Source organism: Bos javanicus, chromosome 9, assembly GCF_032452875.1.
Source record: "Bos javanicus breed banteng chromosome 9, ARS-OSU_banteng_1.0, whole genome shotgun sequence".
In the NCBI taxonomy this organism is placed as follows: domain Eukaryota; kingdom Metazoa; phylum Chordata; class Mammalia; order Artiodactyla; family Bovidae; genus Bos; species Bos javanicus.
The window spans coordinates 9,736,900-9,755,701 of NC_083876.1; the positions used below are offsets into that span (position 1 = coordinate 9,736,900).

The 18,802-nt window shown below is 39.4% G+C and overlaps 1 protein-coding gene across 6 annotated transcripts in view; it reads left to right on the forward strand.

Moving 5' to 3' along the window:
• Window positions 1-18,802, forward strand: part of FAM135A (family with sequence similarity 135 member A) — a 154,208-nt gene that overhangs the window by 108,617 nt on the left and 26,789 nt on the right. For 4 of the 6 annotated variants that reach the window (XM_061427131.1, XM_061427132.1, XM_061427133.1 and 1 more), the window contains 5 exons: window positions 8,776-8,849; window positions 10,192-10,346; window positions 10,564-12,922; window positions 15,800-15,966; window positions 18,314-18,405. In XM_061427131.1, the coding sequence (XP_061283115.1) occupies window positions 8,776-8,849; window positions 10,192-10,346; window positions 10,564-12,922; window positions 15,800-15,966; window positions 18,314-18,405 (2,847 nt within the window). The remainder of the gene's footprint in view (window positions 1-8,775; window positions 8,850-10,191; window positions 10,347-10,563; window positions 12,923-15,799; window positions 15,967-18,313; window positions 18,406-18,802) is intronic. The other 2 variants (XM_061427136.1, XM_061427137.1) reach the window with 1 other exon arrangement.

Here is an 18,802-nt window from a genome sequence, read left to right on the forward strand (position 1 = left end):
AAAATGGATTAAAGACCTAAATATGAGATCAGACACTGTAAAACTCCTAGAGGAAAGCATAGGCAGAACACTCTCTGGCATAAATCACAGCAGTATCTTTTTCAATCCATTCCCCAGAATAATGGGAATAAAATGGGACCTACTTAAACTCAAAAGCTTTTGCACAGCAAAGGAAACAATAAACAAAATGAAAAGACAACCCACAGATTGGGAGAAAATATTTGCAATTGATGTGACTGAGATAATCACGATGGTGTGATCGCTCACCTAGAGCCAGACATCCTGAAATGTGCAGTCAAGTGGGCCTTAGGAAGCATCACTACGAACAAAGCTAGTGGAGGTGATGGAATTCCAGTGGGGCTATTTCAAATCCTGAAAGATGATGCTGTGAAAGTGTTGCACTCAATATGCCAGCAAGTATGGAAAACTCAGCAGTGGCCACAGGACTGGAAAAGGTCAGTTTTCATTCCAATCCCAAAGAAAGGCAATGCCAAAGAATGTTCAAACTACCACACAATTGCACTCATCTCACACGCTAGTAAAGTAATGCTCAAAATTCTCCAAGCCAGGCTTCAGCAATACATGAACCGTGAACTTCCAGATGTTCAACCTGGTTTTATAAAAGGCAGAGGAACCAGAGATCAAATTGCCAACATCCGCTGGATCATCAAAAAATCAAGAGAGTTCCAGGAAAACATCTATTTCTGCTTTATTGACTATGCCAAAGCCTTTGACTATGTGGATCACAGTAAACTGTGGGAAATTCTGAAAGAGATGGGAATACCAGACCACCTGACCTGCCTTTTAAGAAACCTGTATGCAGGTCAGGAAGCAACAGTTAGAACTGGACATGGAACAACAGACTGGTTCCAAATAGGAAAAGGAGTACATCAAGACTGTATATTGTCACCCTGCTTATTTAACTTCTATGCAGAATACATCATGAGAAACGCTGGGCTGGAAGAAGCACAAGCTGGAATCAAGATTGCCAGAAGAAATATCAATAACCTCAGATATGCAGATGACACCACCCTTATGGCAGAAAGTGAAGAAGAACTAAAGAGCCTCTTGATAATAATTAAAGAGGAGAGTGAAAAAGTTGGCTTAAAGCTCAGCATTCAGAAAACGAAGATCATGGCATCTGGTCCCATCACTTCATGGGAAATAGATGGGGAAACAGTGGAAACAGTGTCAGACTTTATTTTTCTGGGCTCCGAAATCACTGCAGATGGTGACTGCAGCCATGAAATTAAAAGATGCTTACTCCTTGGAAGGAAAGTTATGACCAACCTAGACAGCATATTAAAAAGCAGAGACATTACTTTGCCAACAAAGGTCTGTCCAGTCAAGGCTATGGTTTTTCCAGTGGTCATGTATGGATATGAGAGTTGGATTGTGAAGAAAGCTGAGCACCGAAGAATTGATGCTTTTGAACTGTGATGTTGGAGAAGACTCTTGAGAGTCCCTTGGACTGCAAGGAGATCCAACCAGTCCATTCTAAAGGAGATCAGCCCTGGGTGTTCATTGGAAGGACTGATGCTGAAGCTGAAACTCCAGTACTTTGGCCACCTCATGCGAAGAGTTGACTCATTGGAAAAGACTCTGATGCTGGGAGGGATTGGGGGCAGGAGGAGAACGGAACGACAGAGGATGAGATGGCTGGATGGCCTCACCAACTCAATGGACATGAGTTTGGGTGTACTCCGGGGGTTGGTAATGAACAGGGAGGCCTGCCATGCTGCAATTCATGGGGTCTCAAAGAGTTGGACACTACTGAGCGACTGAACTGAACTGAACTGATAAGGGATTAATCTCCAGATTTACAAACAGTTTGTGATGCTTAACAGCATCAAAACCAACAGAACACTCAAAAAGTGGACAGAAGACCTGAATAGATATTTCTCCAAAGAAGACATACAGATGGCCAGCAGACTCATGAAGAGATGTTCAATGCTGCTGGTTATTAAGGAAATGCAAATCAAAGCTGCAGTGAGATAACACCTCACACTGGTCAGAATGACTATCATCAAAAACTGACAAAAAAATAAACGCTGGGGAGGGCATGGAGAGTAGGGAACCCTCTTACACTGTTGGTGGGAATGTAAATTGGTATAGCCACTATGGAGAACAGTATGAAGTTTCCTTAAAAAACTAAATATAGAGCTACTATTGGAAAAGACTCTGATGCTGGGAGGGATTTGGGGGCAGGAGGAAAAGGGGACAACAGAGGATGAGATGGCTAGATGGCATCACCGACTCAATGGACGTGAGTTTGAGTGAATTCCAGGAGATGGTGATGGACAGGGAGGCCTGGCGTGCTGCGATTCATGGGGTCGCAAAGAGTCGGACACGACTGAGTGACTGAACTGAACTGAACTGAACTGAACTACAGAGCTACCATATGACCCTGCAGTCCCACTCCTGCTCAGCATGTATCAGGAGGAAAACATGATTTGAAATGATATATGCACCCCAGTGTTCATTGCAGCCCTGTTTACAATAGCCAAGACATGGAAGCAACCTAGATGTCCATCAGCAGATGAATGGATAAGAAAGCTGTGGTACCATCTACCCAATGGACTATTACTCAGCTGTAAAAAGAACACATTTGAATCGGTTCTAATGAGGTGGACAAAACTGGAGCCTATTATGCAGAGTGAAGTAAGTCAGAAAGAAAAACACCAATACAGTATATTAATGCATATATGTTAATGCATATATATGGAATTTAGAAAGATGGTAACTATGACCCTATATGTGAGACAGTAAAAGAAACACAGATACAAAGAACATACTTTTGAACTCTGTGGGAGAATGCGAGGGTGGGATGATTTGAGAGAATAGCTTTGAAACCTGTATATTATCATATGTGAAATAGATCATCAGTCAAAGTTCAATGCATGAAATGGCACTTAGGGCCCGTGCTCTGGGATGACCCTGAGGGATGGGATGGGGAGGGAGGTGGGAGGGGGTTCAGGATGGGGGACACATGTACACCCATGGCTGATTCATGTCAATGTATGGCAAAACCCACCACAATATTGCAAAGTAATTAGTCTCCAATTAAAATAAATTAATTAATTTTTTAAAAAAGAAGATGTGGTATGTATATACAATGGAATATTATTCCATTAAAAAGAATGAAAAAAGGCCATTTGCAGCAACATAGGTGGACCTAGACAGTGTCATACTGAGTGAAGTAAGTCAGACAGAGAAGGATAGATATCATATGGCATCCCTTATATGTGGAATCTAGAAATAAATGATACAAATGAACTTACATACAAAACAGAGACTCACAGATTCAGAAAACGAATTTATGGTTGCCTGGGGGAAGGGAGTTAGGGAGTTTAGAAGGTCATGAACACACTGCTATATTTAAAATGGGTAACAAACAAGGATCTATTGAATAGCACATGGAAATCTACTCAACATTATATGCCAGTCTGGTTGGGAGGGGGATTTGGGGGAGAATGGATACATGTGTATAGATGGCTGATTCCCTTCTCTGTTTACCTGAAACTGCTGCTGCTGCTAAGTCGCTTCAGTCGTGTCCAACTCTGTGCAACCCCATAGACGGCAGCCCACCAGGCTCCGCCATCCCTGGGATTCTCCAGGCAAGAACACTGGAGTGGGTTGCCATTTCCTTCTCCCAGTGCATGAAAGTAAAGTGTGAAAGTGAAGTTGCTCAGTCGTGTCTGACTCTTCGAGACACTATGGACTGCAGTCTTCCAGGCTCCTCTGTCCATGGGATTTTCCAGGCAAGAGTACTGGAGTGGGATGCTATTGCCTTCTCCAACCTGAAACTGCTACAGCATTGTTAATTGGCTATACTATACCCAATACAAAATAAAAAGTATAGTCTGAAAAAAATAATGCTGGAATTTCAGTTTAAGTAAAATCTACAGATCAATTTAGACAGAATTTTCCCCTTAATTATATTGAGCCAATCTGTGAACATGACCTGGCTCCCCATTTACTTAGGTCTTTAATTTCTCTTAGAAGTGTTTTGTAGTTTTCAGTCTCTTTTATTTATTTATAACCTTTTTATGCAATTATATTATGTGATGTTGTTATAAATAGTCTTTTAATTTCATTTTTTTAAAGGTTGTTACTAGAGTGTAAAAGTACAATTGATTTTTGCTTATTGATTTTATATCCTATGACCCTGCTAAACTTATAGGTATAGTATATTACAAATCTAACTTGGGTCATGTTAATTCATAGGGTTGTTTAATCAACATTCTGGGTGGCCATTTTTTTTGTCTCTGCTTTGCTATTTTAAAGACATACCGTTATCATCTGTCCGCCATACTCTGTGATAATAAATCAGTCATTGATATCAGGGTTCCCAACCCCTGGGCCGCAGACAGGGCCGCACAGCAACAGGTGAGAGGCAAGTGAGTGAGCAGCGCTGCTTCTGTGTTTACATCTCCCCATCGCTCACATTACCACTTGAGTTCCACCTCCTGTCAGGTCAGCAGTGGCATTAGATTCTCATAGGAGCATGAACCCTACTGTAAAACTGTGCCTACAAGGGATCTAGAGTGTGCTCCCCGTATGGGAATCACCTGAAAACTACCACCACCACCCTTTTCCATGGAAAAATTGTCTTCCGCTAAACCTGTCCCTCCCTACCACCCAAAAGGTTGGGAACACTGATTTACAATGTTGTTTTCCTTCAGCTGCTGTTAGGATCTTCTCTTTATCTTTGTTTTTTTAGCTATTTAATTTTGATGTGCCTTGTATTTTCTTAATTTATCTTCCTTAGGATTTGCTTTAATTCCCAGATCTGCAGTGTGATATTTTTATCAAAATTTTAGCCATAACTATAGATTTTTTTATGCCCCAGTTTTTCCCTCTGGCACTCTCATATCACTTGTTACACTTTTGGTATTTTGGGGTCTTTAGTTTTTTTTCTCTATGTTGTTTGGAGTGAATAATTTTTGTTATTCTATCTTTGAATTCACTAACTCATTTCTGTAGTGTCTGATCTGGTCTAAGTCTTATCTAGTAAAATTTTCATTTCTGATATTATATTCTTACTTCCAAAATTTCCCCTTGGTATTTTTTTTAATGGTTTCATTTTTCTGCTGAGGTTCCTCATCTCTTCCTTCATTAAGATCAGCTGCTCTCAGTCATTTGGTAATGTATAATTATTGCCTAAAAGTACTTGCCTGGACTTCTGGTTTCTGATCTGGTTTGGAAGAGACTTGGACGTCATCACTTCCTTTCTACCAACAAGAAAAGAGCTGAACAAACCAAATGTCAACACATCTTTTTATATCCATTTGAGAATTGAGGCTGCATGATAAACTTCTGCCCACCTCACCTGAACTGGAAAGAGAGATAGCCAATTACAGAGAATCACATCTTGCTAAAGCAGAAACGTATCCATGAACAGAAATCACCAGGAGCCAGTACCAGGGGAGCAAAATTTACACTGTAATTGACAAATTTTGGGGGGCTCAGTTTGGACAAGTTTGAGTTGGTAACTCCAGAGGGCCCAGTCTTAGGGGATACCCACACTTCTATGAGTTTTAGCTTGAGGAATCCTACCAGATTCGCATAATGATGATCAGAGAAATCCCCTCATGCAGGGAGAGGTGGAAATAGTCATTTGTAGATACATTCAGAGCATTCTATCCTTCTTAACAAGACCTTCCTCCTCAGAAGCTCTTTCTGGAGCCCATCTGACCTGGAGGACCCAATTCCAGCCCTCTCTAGCCATTCACTTGGGGAAGGAAAATTCCCAACTTACATTATCAGAGAATTGCAAATTAAAACAATGAGATGCCATACACACCTGTAAGAATGACTAAAATCAAAAACACTGACAACACCAAATATTGATAAGGATGGGGACCCAACAGGAATTCTCATTCATTGCTGTTGGGAATGCAAAATGGTGCAGCCAGTTTGGAAGATGGCTTGGCAATTTCATACAAATCCAAACATACTCTTACACTACAATCCAGCTATCATGCTTTTTTATTTTTTTCCCAAATTAATTGAAAGTTAGGTCTACGCAAAAACCTGCACATATATTATGGCAGCTTTTTTCATAATTGCCAAAACTTGAACTAAACTGTCCTTCATCAGGTGAATGAATAAATCTTTGTTTATCCATATAATGAAACTTTTTTCAGTAATAAAAAGAAATGAGCTATCAAACCATAAAAAGACATAGAAAAACCTTAATAATTTATTTTTGCTAAATGAAGCCAATCTGAAGAGAGTTACCTACTATATGATTCCAACTGTATGATATTCTGGAAAAGGAAAAACTAAAGAGATGATCAGTAGTTGCCAGGGGCTCGGGGGAATTGGGAGAGAGTCAGGTGGGTGGAGCACAAGAGATCTTTAGGACAGTGAAACTGTTCTCTATGATGTTGTGATGGTAGGTGTTTGTCTTTATACATTTGTCAAAGCCCATACCATGCACAATACCAAGGGTGAACCTTAATGAAGTGATGAACTTTAGTTGTTGATGATGTGTCAACATTGGTTCATCAGTTATAACAAATGCATCAAATTATTGGAGAAGGAAATGGCAACCCACTCCAGTATTCTTGCCTGGGAGACACCATGGACAGAAGAGCCTGGCAGGCTACAATCCGTGGAGTCGCAAAAGAGTGGGACACAACTTAGCGACTGACCAACAACATCAAATTATAACAAATACAAAACGCAAATAATAGGAAAAACCTGGGGGCTTGGTGTATAATTGGAATTTTCTATAATTTCTGATCATTTTTTCTCTAAAACTGCTCTTAAAAAAAAAAAAACTTTAGTTTTAATTTTTTTTTTTTAATTCTTGCTTGCTATTTCTAGCACCTGGGTTATTGTGGAGTCTATTTCAACAAACTGCTTGTATCGCTTGATTGTAAGGTACATTTTCCCACTTCTTTGCGTATCCAGTGGGTGTTCTTCAGGGCTGGAAGCAGTTGCTCCATGTATTTTGTCAGGTTTTGTAAGTTGTTTTCAGTAGAGTCAATCCAATACCAGTTTCTCTGTCCTGGTCTCAGTGAAGTTAAATAGTGCTTTTCAACTTTGGCTGTGTATTAGAGTCATCTTGGGAACTTTAAAAATTATCAGTGCTAAATGGGGCCCAGACATGGGTAGAATTTTTTAAGTTCTCCAATTGATTAACAGGTTTGGGTGGTAGTGGTGGTTTAGTCACCAAGTCATGTCTAACTCTTTGCTACCCCATGGACTGTAGCCTGCCATACTCCTCTTTCGTGGGATTTCCCAGGCAAGAATACTAGAATAGGTTGCCATTTCCTTCTCCAGGGGATCTTCCTGACTCAGGGATCAAACGTGTGTCTCCTGCTTGGCAGGCAGATTCTTTACCACTGTATCACCTGAGAACAGTGTTAGGCCTTTCCCTAAATAAGAGGATTCTGCTAGGGGGAGTGGGAACTGAAATCTAGCCTGTCTTCCCTTGAGGCAGGTTGTATCTGCCTATGAAAAGAGTACCTTTTTGTTTTGGTTCCTGTTTGTTTTCCTTTTCCATTATGGTTTATCACAGGATATTGAATATTGTTCCCTGTGCCATACAGTAGGCCCTTGTTGTTTATCTGGTCTGTGTCTAATAGTTTGCCACTGTGAATCCCAGACTCCCAATTCTTCCCTCTTCCTGTCCTCCTCCTCCTTGACAGCCACAAGTCTGTTCTCTGTAAGTCTGTTTCACAGATGCCTCATGCCTCCCCTTGTCCCTCTGAAGATCCTGTCTCACCAACTCAGGGAGATAGGCTGAGGAAATCAGAAACTCAACTGGCTGTATCTTGATGACGAATAAAACATTTCTCCAATTCATTGTGTATTTAAAACCAAAGAACCTCTAGTCTTCTTTCCCTTTAGAAAACATTTTCAATGTAATGTAATTCCTAGCTATAATCTGATTTCTCTCTCCTCCACGTACCCTTCAAACAAAATATATTTTCCGTGCCCTTACTGGTGCTTCAATTGCTGTCCGTAGCTGACAAAGCCTTTGAATAATTAGAAATGAAAAGGTCAAAATACGAATATGATGGAAGAAATATTCAACTCGATTTGACCAGTATTTACAAAGCACTTGCTTTTATAACGTACCAAGATGTATTTTAGGCAGATAGCAAAGATCATCCCAAATACAGCTCCTACTCTAAAGAATATCACACATTAAGAGGGGAGACAATTCACATAAACAATTATTTTAAGGAAAAATGTGGTGAATGCTACAATGGTAATTGTCATAGCTTATATTTGCATATACCTTCCAGTTTAAAAAAGAAATATCAAACACGTAATTATGCTTACTCTTCACAATAACTCCGTATGTAGACTAAGTATTAAGTGTAATTGAAAGCGAGTCATCGAGGCTCCCAAGGTGAAATGCCTGAGGTCGCAGTGTCAGTGAGTCCACCCATCAGCTCACCTGACGTGTCCTGGGCTGCCTAGCACACAGCATGAAGCAGGAGCTAGGCGGTCCTACCATTTTTTCGTGTGCTGCGCACTCTTCTTGGTGTGGGGGACAGAATCCCCATCTTCAAGGAGGATGAATGGTGAATCCGTAATGTAAGCTGAAGTTTCTTACTCTGCATTCTGTTCTTTCTTTTAACTCATGCAGTAAGTACCAACATACAGAGGTTTGGCAACACTGAGGAGAGAGGTTAATCTTATGGGGGTGGTTATGGGGGCCCTTGCGGAGGGTGTTTTTCTTCCTACCACCTAAAACCTCATTGACTTGTTAGATGCACCATGTTATTCATACTCCCTTTTGGAATTTTTCAGGTGCGCAGGTTTTCTGAGGCCTTCTTTTGTTTTGAACATCCAAGAGAAGCTGCCATTGCATACCAGGAACTTCAGTGAGTAGCACAAATCCAAAGTTTAAATGATTTTGTTTCCTTTTATATAAGATATCATCTCAGAATTTATCATGGCGGAATATACAATATTTACAGCAAAAGAAATGAGAATTTGAAATTCAGAAATCTCCTGTTTAATCAAATGTGTTTAATCTTGTGAATTGCTTCATGAAAGACCCCTGCCTTCCGTAAAGAATCACATTGCACTACTATCCCATCCCACACATGAGATCTACACACCCTTAGGAGTCCCACAAGGCCCTGGTTCCAGCCTTCCGTTTGGTCATCTTGTTGTACCTTTATTTTCACAGGTCAGAATCTCTTACATTTACGATTATGTATTGCAGGTTCTCAAAAGAAGTCTGGCACTTTTGAGACTGGCAAAAGACTGGCACTTCTTGCCATTATGTAAAAGATGTATAATTCAAATATCCAGAGTAGATGCCTTTTTTTTTCCCTACTGAGTATTTTTAGATCTGGTTTTCTTTGGCTTTAAAGAATATTTTGAGGACATTATGCTGAGTGAAAAGAAGTGAGACATAAAAGAATAAATTATATATGATTCTGTTTATATGAAGTTCTGGAACACATAAAACTAAGGTGAAGTAAAAGTCAGGACAGTGGTTGTCTTGGTGTTGACTTGGGCGGAGAGTTTGCCTGGGATGACATTAGAATACTCTCTAGACAGGTGGAAATGTTCTGATTCTGTGTCCACTTACCAGAACCATACAGCTAAGGTGTATTTGTTTCAGTGCCTGTGAACTGTACCTTAAAAGAGAACTGTAAATAATCATAGGGTGTGTGAGTGGAGGTTCAGACAAAGCGAGAGGGAAAATGCTCATTGTTGAAGCTGATGGGATTATTTTGCTATTCTGTGTACTTTGATTTGTTTAGGAAATTTTTCATAAGAAAAAGTTTTTTAAAAAAACTTTTATATTAGAAAAGTATATACCTTTTTAAAAATAGCTGTTGTGTTTATCAGTATGTGTTAAGTAAGCAGTAGGAATGGAACACTTTTTTTCAACATTATCATCAAATCATTAGTAGGCATTTGAGCTTTTGGTCTTTCTCTTCTATGCTATTCTCAGCTAATTAGGAAGTGCGTATATTAAGTACAGATAAATCGCTTTGAAATAACATTTGTCAGTAAACCATAATTTTTATAAGTCAATAATTTTCATTGTAGCAGTTTTTATCTCTGATCAAGGAACTCCTTTGTCAGGAGCTTGTGTCTTGAGTGGTGGGGAGCACATGACTGATGAGGGGATGGTGCCCGGGGGACTATGAGGTGGAACTGGTGTGATTATCTCAGTTGCAGTCTGACGTGAGACATGTTTTTCAGTGCTCAGAGTCATCTCCAGATGTGCACCGCTATCAAAAACACTTCCTTCTGCAGCTCTCTCCCACCCCTGCCTATTGAATGTAGTGAATTAGATGGAGATCTCAATTCGTTACCTATTATCTTTGAAGATAGGTATTTAGATTCAGTTACTGAAGGTAAGTGTAATCTAACTATAATATGTAAGCTATGTGTCATTGACAGTATATTATACCTACTATACATAAAGCCGTTCCTTAATGTGGGACTTTTTTCCCCCTCCAGTTTTATTTATTTTTGAGGATATTAGAAAGTTATAGTCAGAAAAAGTAGTCTTAATCATATAAGTTCTTACACCTTGTCTTAAATCTGAATTTCTTTTTCTTTGGATAAAAGACTTAGATGCACCCTGGATGGGAATTCAGAGTCTTCAGAGATCAGAGTCCAGTAGAATGGATAAATGTGAGACTGAAGAAAGCACTCTAGCTGGACTTTCCAGCCCAGAGTTGAAAATCAGACCTGCTGGGACCTCCAGTTTTTGGTCTACAGAAGGTGAAAAGCAGCTAACAAAGTCTCTAAAAGGAAAGAATGAAGAATCAAATAAATCCAAGGTTAAGGTTACTAAGCTCATGAAAACAATGAAACCTGAAAACACAAAAAAATTAATAAAACAGAACTCTAAGGATTTGGTGGTTTTGGTAGGCTACAAATGCTTGAAAAGTACAGCATCAAATGATCTCTTTAAAAGCTTTGAAGGCAACCCTACACATAGTCAGAAGGAAGGTCTGGACCCCACAATATATGGATATAATTTTGATCCAAAGACCTACATGAGACAGACAAGTCAAAAGGAAGCTAGCTATTTGCCAGCTAATACAGAAAGAACTGAACAAAAGTCTCCAGATATTGAAAATGTGCAACCAGACCTGTTTGATCCTTTGAACTCTGGCAGCCTAAATCTTTGTGCAAATTTGTCCATTTCAGGTAAACTTGATATCTCCCAGGATGATAGTGAAATTGCACAAGTGGAACACAGTGTGGCATCCAGAAGCTCATCAGACGATTGCCATGATCGTCAGTCTGCCCCCACTTCAGGAGTTAGGACAATTGAAGTTAAGCCATGTAATAAAGACTGTTTCAGTGGAGAGAAAGTAACTGTTAAAATAGGACCTTGGACAGAGCTTCAACAAGATGAAATATTTGTGGATAATTTACAACTGCCCAGCTTTGAGTCCTTAGACTCTAATGGTAAATCTAAACCTATGGAAATAACACTTGAAAAGGAAGCTTTGCAGGAAGCTAAGTGTCATTCTGTCGGGGAATCGTTAGTTAAGTTAAGAAATAATCAACCTGCTTCTACAAGAGAATACCACCTTGTAGTGAGTGGAGACACCATTAAGTTACCAGACATTAGTGCCACGTGTGCCTCATCTCGGTTCTCAGACTCAGGTGTGGAAAGTGAACCAAGCTCTGTTGCAGCACATCCAAACCCTGACATAGTCTTTGAAACTGTACCAGGGCAAGGTCTTTTCATCAGTGAAAGGTTATTTCCTCAGCTTTTGATGAAGCCTGACTGTAATGTAAAGTTTTCACTAGGCAGTCACTGTACTGAGAGTACAAGTGCTTTCAGTGAGATCCAGTCATCCTTAACCTCCATAAATTCTCTGCCTTCTGATGACGAGCTGTCACCTGATGAAAATCCTAAGAAATCTGCTGTATCTGAATGCCACCTAAGTGATAGCAAAACTGTGTTAAATCTAGGAACAACTGATGTGCCAAAATGTGACGATAGGAAAAAGTCAAGTATTATTTTGCAGCAGCAGAGTGTCATATTTTCAGGGCATTTGGACAATGAAACTATAGAAATACATTCCTTAAATTCAAGCACTAAAGACCCTTTACAATTTGTTTTTTCAGATGAAGATACTTCCAGTGATGTGAAAAGTAGTTGTAGCTCCAAACCTAACTTGGACACTGTGTGTAAAGACTCCCAGAGTCCTGATAAATCCAGTGACTCTGTAGGAACCACAGTTCCATTAAGTTCAGAACTGGCTTGTTCAGGCACCCCTTGTGTCGTTTCAGGTTCCGTTTCCACCAGGGCAGATAGCAGTGAAGATAGAACTGTGAAAAGGAAAAACAGCGATGCATTAAATCCCAAACAAATGTGTTCAGAAGCCCCTGCAGTTAAAGATGAAACTTACCTGGGTACAGGTGATGCTTTTTCAGCCAGTCCTGATATGGTAAAGCAAGGGCTTGTGGAAAATTATTTTGGCTGTCAAAGCAGTACGGATGTTTCTGACACATGTGCTATTAGCTACAGCCATTCAGTTAGCCCTCAGAAAGAAACTTCTGGAAAAGAAATGAGTAGTCCTCAGCGGGATCAGGGTAAAGATGAGGAAGAGGAAGAGCAGGATCAACAAATGGTTCAAAACGGGTATTATGAGGAGGCAGATTACTCCTCTCTGGAGGCCGCGGGAGATGCTCACTGTGCAGATGGAGCTGACCTGGGAGGAGAAAGACTTGCCAAGTCTGAAAGACTGGCCGGCGACTATCTGAGCGATGGCATAACCATGCCTACTGTCTGTACTTCTGGCTGTCTGTCCTTCCCGTCTGCACCACGAGAGTCCCCTTGTGGCGTTAAGTACTCTTCTAAGAGTAAGTGTGATGCTGTTACCAAGCAGCCGAGCAGCGCCTCCCACAGCTGCACCTCATCTCTGTCCTGGTACGAAAACTCGCCAAAGCCTCAGATACAAGCGTAAGTAGTGGAGCGCAACGGCATGAGCTGTGAGAGAGGGAACATGTGTATATCTTTCTCTGGAAACATGCATATTTCACATTCTCTGACTTCTGTAATATAGAAAGTATTTCTTTGATTAGCTGTCCAGAATGGAGAAGTGAACTCAGTATGCTGCCTGAGACAGACCTGTAGGTTCCTATATGATTGTCCTCTTCTATTGGCTACACATCCCTGATATAACTTTTTCATCGGTAGTTGTGTGGTAAAAGTGTGGAATAGTTGAGCTTAAAACCCTTTTTTTCCCATCATTTCTCCCCATTTACTCCCAGACAGAAGTTAGGTTTTATAAGGACATCTAGCAATTAAGGACAGTATTAGATAATTACTAGAAACTTCCTCAGCCTGCCAGACTCAGATTGCCTCAGCTAAGTCAGTGGTTCCAGAATTGAGATTTAATGGTCCAGTTGAAAAAAAAAAAATCCAGAAAAATTTGAAGATGGCATAGATTTACTAGTATGGCACAGTTGTCTACCACCTTAATCCAGATGGAATTATAATCCCTAGAGTAAAATGTCTGGGTTTGGCTACTATAGGTTTTTAAGTTCCAGATTATTCTGATGTGTGCACATAAGTGAGATCCATGGTGCTACAGCTAGTGAACCCACTGAGATGAGAATTTATTGTTATTCAGTCACTCAGCCGTGTCCAACTCTTTGTGACCCCACAGACTACACCACACCAGGTTTCCCTGTCCTTCTTGATCTTCCAGAGTTTGCTCAAACTCACGTCCATTGAGTTGGCGATGCCATCCAACCATCTCGTCCTCTGTCATCCTATTCTCTTGCCTTCAATCTTTCCCAGCTTCAGGTTATTTTCCAGTGAGTTGGCTCTTTGCATCAGGTGGCCTCAGTATCGGAGCTTCAGCTTCAACATTAGTCCTCCAAGAAATATTCAGGGTTGATTTCCTTTAGGATTGATTGATTTCACCTCTTGCAAGGGACTCTCAAGAATCTTCTCCAGCACTACAGTTGGAAAGATCAATTCTTCAGTGCTCAGCCTTCTTTATGGTCCAATTCTCACAGCCATATATGACTTTACAGACCTTAGTCAGCAAAGTGATGTCTTTGCTTCTTAATATTGCTGTCTAGATTTGTCATAGTTTTTCTTCCAAGGAGCAAGCATCTTTTAATTTTATGGCTGCAGTCACCATCTGCAGTGATTTTGGAGCCCAATGAAATAAAGTCTGTCACTGTTTTCATTGTTTCCCCATCTGTTTGCCTTGAAGTGATAGGACTAGATGCCATGATCTTAGTTTTTTGAATGTTGAGTTTTAAGCCAGTTTTTTCACTCTCCTCTTTCACTTTCATCAAGAGGTTCTTTAGTTCTTCACTTTCTGCTGTAAGGGTGATGTCATCTGCATATCTGAGGATATTGATATTTCTCCCGCCAATCTTGATTCCAGCTTGTGCTTCATCCAGCCCGGCATTTTGCATGTTGTACTCTGCATAGAAGCTAAATAAGCAGGGTGACAATATATAGCCTTGACATACTCCATTCCCAATTTTGAACCAGGTGAGAAGTGCCTACTGAAGAATTATAATGTGCTAGAAGGGGGCTTCCCTGGTAGCTCAGCAGTAAAGAAGCCTCCTACCAATGCAGGAGACACAGGTTCAATCCTTGGGTCTGGAACATCCCCTGGAGAAGGAAATGGCAAACCACTCCAGTATTCTTCCCTGAGAAATATCATGGACAGAGGAGCCTGGCAGGCTGTAGTCCATGGGGTTGCAAAGAATTGGACACAAAGTGACTAAACAATGACAGATGTGCTAGGAAGTTGGAGGAAATTGTTCCACCTCCTGGCAGCTCAGTCTCTTCCTGAATCAAACATGAAAGCAGTATTCTTCACCCAGTGTGTCCCCCTCAGTTTAGTGTTCAGCAGCTTACTTGAGTTTTACTTTCATCAGCCCAAATCATATAATATTAAAATAGTTCATAATTTTTCATGTTCTCAATCCCCAAGTTGAATAGATATGTTTGTGCCAATTTTATTTAATCACATCCCCCCTTAGTTCTATTCCTTCTTACTGATATTTTTAGAGAAAAATACAAATAAGTTAATCTACTAAATATAATACCTGCCGTTCTCACCAGTACACTGTGTAGAATAGTGCCTTTTTTTCCATTTATGTAAGATTAAAAAGGAGCAAGGGACTTCCCAGGTAGCTCAGCTGGTAAAGAATCTGCCTGCAATACTGGAGACCCTGATTCAAAACTTGGGTCGGGAAGTTCCCCTGAAGGAGGGCATGGCAACCCACTCCACTATTCTTGCTTGGAGAGTCCTCACGGACAGAGGAGTCTGGCTGGCTACAGTCCATAGGGTCGCAAAGAGTCGGACATGACTGAGTGACTAAGCACATACAGCACAAAAACGAGCAAGGAGGGTAAGATTTGGTCACAGGATCAGCATCAGACTGTTAGTCTTTGCAGTACTTCTCCCAGCTTTTTCTGCATACAATATAAAGTTCTGTAAAAAGCATAACTCCATTCCTAATATTTTCTAGTGGATTTCAAATTTAAAAGAATATTTTTAAGTGATGTCAGGGTGTAATTACTTATTGTATTTGATCAGAGTATGTACTAAAAAACAGGGATTGAACCCAGGTCTCTTGCATTGCAGGCAGATTATCAGCTGAGCCACCAGGGAAGCCCTAGTAAAGAAAATCACTGTCTAATTTCTAAATCATTTAGGTGATCACACATATTTCAGTATTTTAAAATCAAATATTTCTGGGTTTCCTTTTCTGTAGTTCTCTAAATTCAGTAGATTATCTTTTTGGTTCTAAAAACTGAATGTAATGCTTAGTAAATAATATCTTTTATAACATTTTGCTTTAGCTTCCTTCAGGCAAAAGATGAATTGAAGCAACTTAAACTCCCCGGGTTCATGTACAGCGATGTTCCTCTGCTGGCATCCTCAGTCCCTTATTTTTGCGTGGAGGAGGAGGAGGAGGACCATTGTGGAAATGGAGTGCATCTCATTGTCTGTGTGCATGGCCTAGACGGTGTGTAACATCTGTGGATATAACCCGTACCAACTCGATATCTTCTTTTCCTAGTAGATCTCGTTTAGTTTTAATCATTGACCTGAAGAAAGATTTCTAAATTGCTGATACTAATTATTATCTTAAATACATTCTAAAACAGAGAGATGTTTAATTTTGCTAAGTATAATATTAGATTTTTTTTAAAGCAAATTTTCCTTGGAACTGATATCCACATACTGACATTTTCTTATATTAACTTGGGGTTTTTCTGTCGGCTCTCTTACTGTTATTTTCATCAGCTGTCACTCGTGGCAATCATTTTGTATCCCTTTGGTTGTCTTTCTGCTTCTGCCTAGCTTGGTGCTTTAAACTTTATGGATAAGAAAAATCAATACCTAAGAATAAAAGATTCACTGATTAATTAGGGTATAATTTAAATTCTTAATACCTGTTCTTACTTGCTCTAATTTTATGACAGCTATTTTGGTTACTCAGCAGCCTATTTTTCTTGGTTAGGAACTGCGTTAGAAGATACCAGATATCTCTAGACTAGCAGAGTCAAGTCAAGTCAAGTGAAGTCGCTTAGTCGTGTCCAACTCTTTGCGACCTCATGGACTGTAGCCTGCCAGGCTCCTCTGTCCATGGGATTTTGCAGGCAAGAATACTGGAGTGGGCTGTGTTATAATGTGATTCTGTAATAACAAAGTAACAAAAGATTTTATGGATTATAAAAATGCTAAAGTGAAGTCTCCCAGTTGTGTCTGATTTTTTGTGACTCCACAGACTCTGTAGACTCCTGCCAGGCTCCCCTGTCCATAGGATTCTCCAGGCCAGAATACTGGAGTGGGTTGCCATTTCCTTCTCCAGGGGATCTTCCCAACACAGGGATCCAACTCCCATCTCCCTCACTGCAGGCAGACTCTTTACCGTCTGAACCACCACAGGTCTAAACTAGTAAATTATCATTAAATTGGATATTTTTAATTAAAAAAAAAAAAACTGCAACCCAAGAAATAAAATACCTCAAATACTAACCTGTTTCCTTCCCCTAATAAAATTTTCAAAGAATTATCCTCCAAGAAAAGTTTCTTGGCTTAATAGAATCTCTGATAAAGTCCTCTTTGAAATTTCCAAGAAACACTATTCCATGTTATAGAAATTGGTCCAGAATAATAGGAAAAAAGATGGAATGGAGCCTATTTTATTCCTTGAAGTTAACCTAACCTTGTTATTAAATCTGAAAAAGATGTAACACCGACACTCCAAAGAAAAGTGGAGCAATCTAACATAAATATACTTAATAAGACTCTAGTAACATTGTAGAAAAATGAATTCATTAATTGATTAAATGTTTCCCAAAACCCTCCAGCAAATGAATCAATATATTAAAGTAGCTACAGCAAATAGAATTTAGTTCCCAGAATGCAAGGATAGGTAAATATAAAGAAATTTATATACTATATTAGTAAATCAAGTAATATAAAATTCAGTATTCATTTCCAGTTATGACAAGTAAGCATCAAACTTTAAGCCTTAAATGGCACTAGTCTAATTCATTAATGTAATTAAGCATATATACTTACAGCTCATGGAAAACATATACCTAGTAGTGAGATGCTAGAGGCATTTCTTTTAAAAATCAGGAATAAAACAGTTAATTCTGTCTGTTCATGACATAGCTAAAAAGAGGGATAAAGTAAAAATTCAGCAGTTGATAATGATATGTATATATTCCTAAGTAAGCCAAAAGAATTAACTGAAAAGCCACTAAACTAATTTTTAAAGATACTAATTTATATTTATATATTACATATGTATATACTGATTATTTATATTTATGTATGATAGCTGTTATAAATATTTTGTATTTATATATATCTTTTAAGTTAGTAATTAAACTGCTTAGATTATTTAAATGGATTTTTATTTCTGTTTGTCTGACCTAGTACTGCCAAAGAAAAAGTCAACAGATTAAATCGAAAATGCACTCAAGTGTGGTTAAATGCTCATGCAGAGAGTGATGGTGACGAGTTAGTCAGTTGGTCACTCACAGCCGCCATTGCCAGTGGTCAGCACAGCATGTGCTGACCGTGGGACAGACGGGGAGCCGGAGTGGGCATGAGGGGTTGATAGCATCGTGCATCCAGACCTCTGAAGACACAGGCTGTTGGGGAACGTTGTCTGCTGGTGGCGATCAGCCGTGACATGAACAGAGTGGGTTCTGGTGCACAGGTCCTTGTCTCTTCACAGCTGACTTAGGCCCTCCACATATCCTCAAGATGATTAACAACCTGTGAGGATGTGTGCTGCATCTTTTGCTTTATCTTGTCCTTTAGACAGAATTTTCATTTTCTTCATTTTCTAGGTAACAGTGCAGATCTCCGATTAGTAAAAACTTACATTGAACTTGGGCTTCCTGGGGAAAGAATTGATTTTCTTATGTCTGAAAGAAATCAGGTACAGTATGACTGTGTTTTCAGTGAAAGCATACATGTTTCTACCAGTTTCTACCTAAATATTGCTTACTACAAAATGTCTGTAGTAGTAGAAATAATTTTTCTGATTTGTATAAAATTTAACATTCATGCATATCCTAAGGAATTTGAAATGATTTATAACTCAGTTTTTGAGCTCTTTACATATGCAGAATTTCTAGTATTTCACATTTCTATGCAAATAGTTCATTAAATAATTAAACCATTTCAAATAACCTTATATTCAGTTCTGTTAGTGTGCCAAACAGTCTAAACAAAGTATTAATGAGAAAACTGAGCCTTTTTTCCTGGAAATTCACTGCTTGTTCATTTTAGTATAATGAATATTACATTCACTAACTTCTCTAAAAAAAAACTGG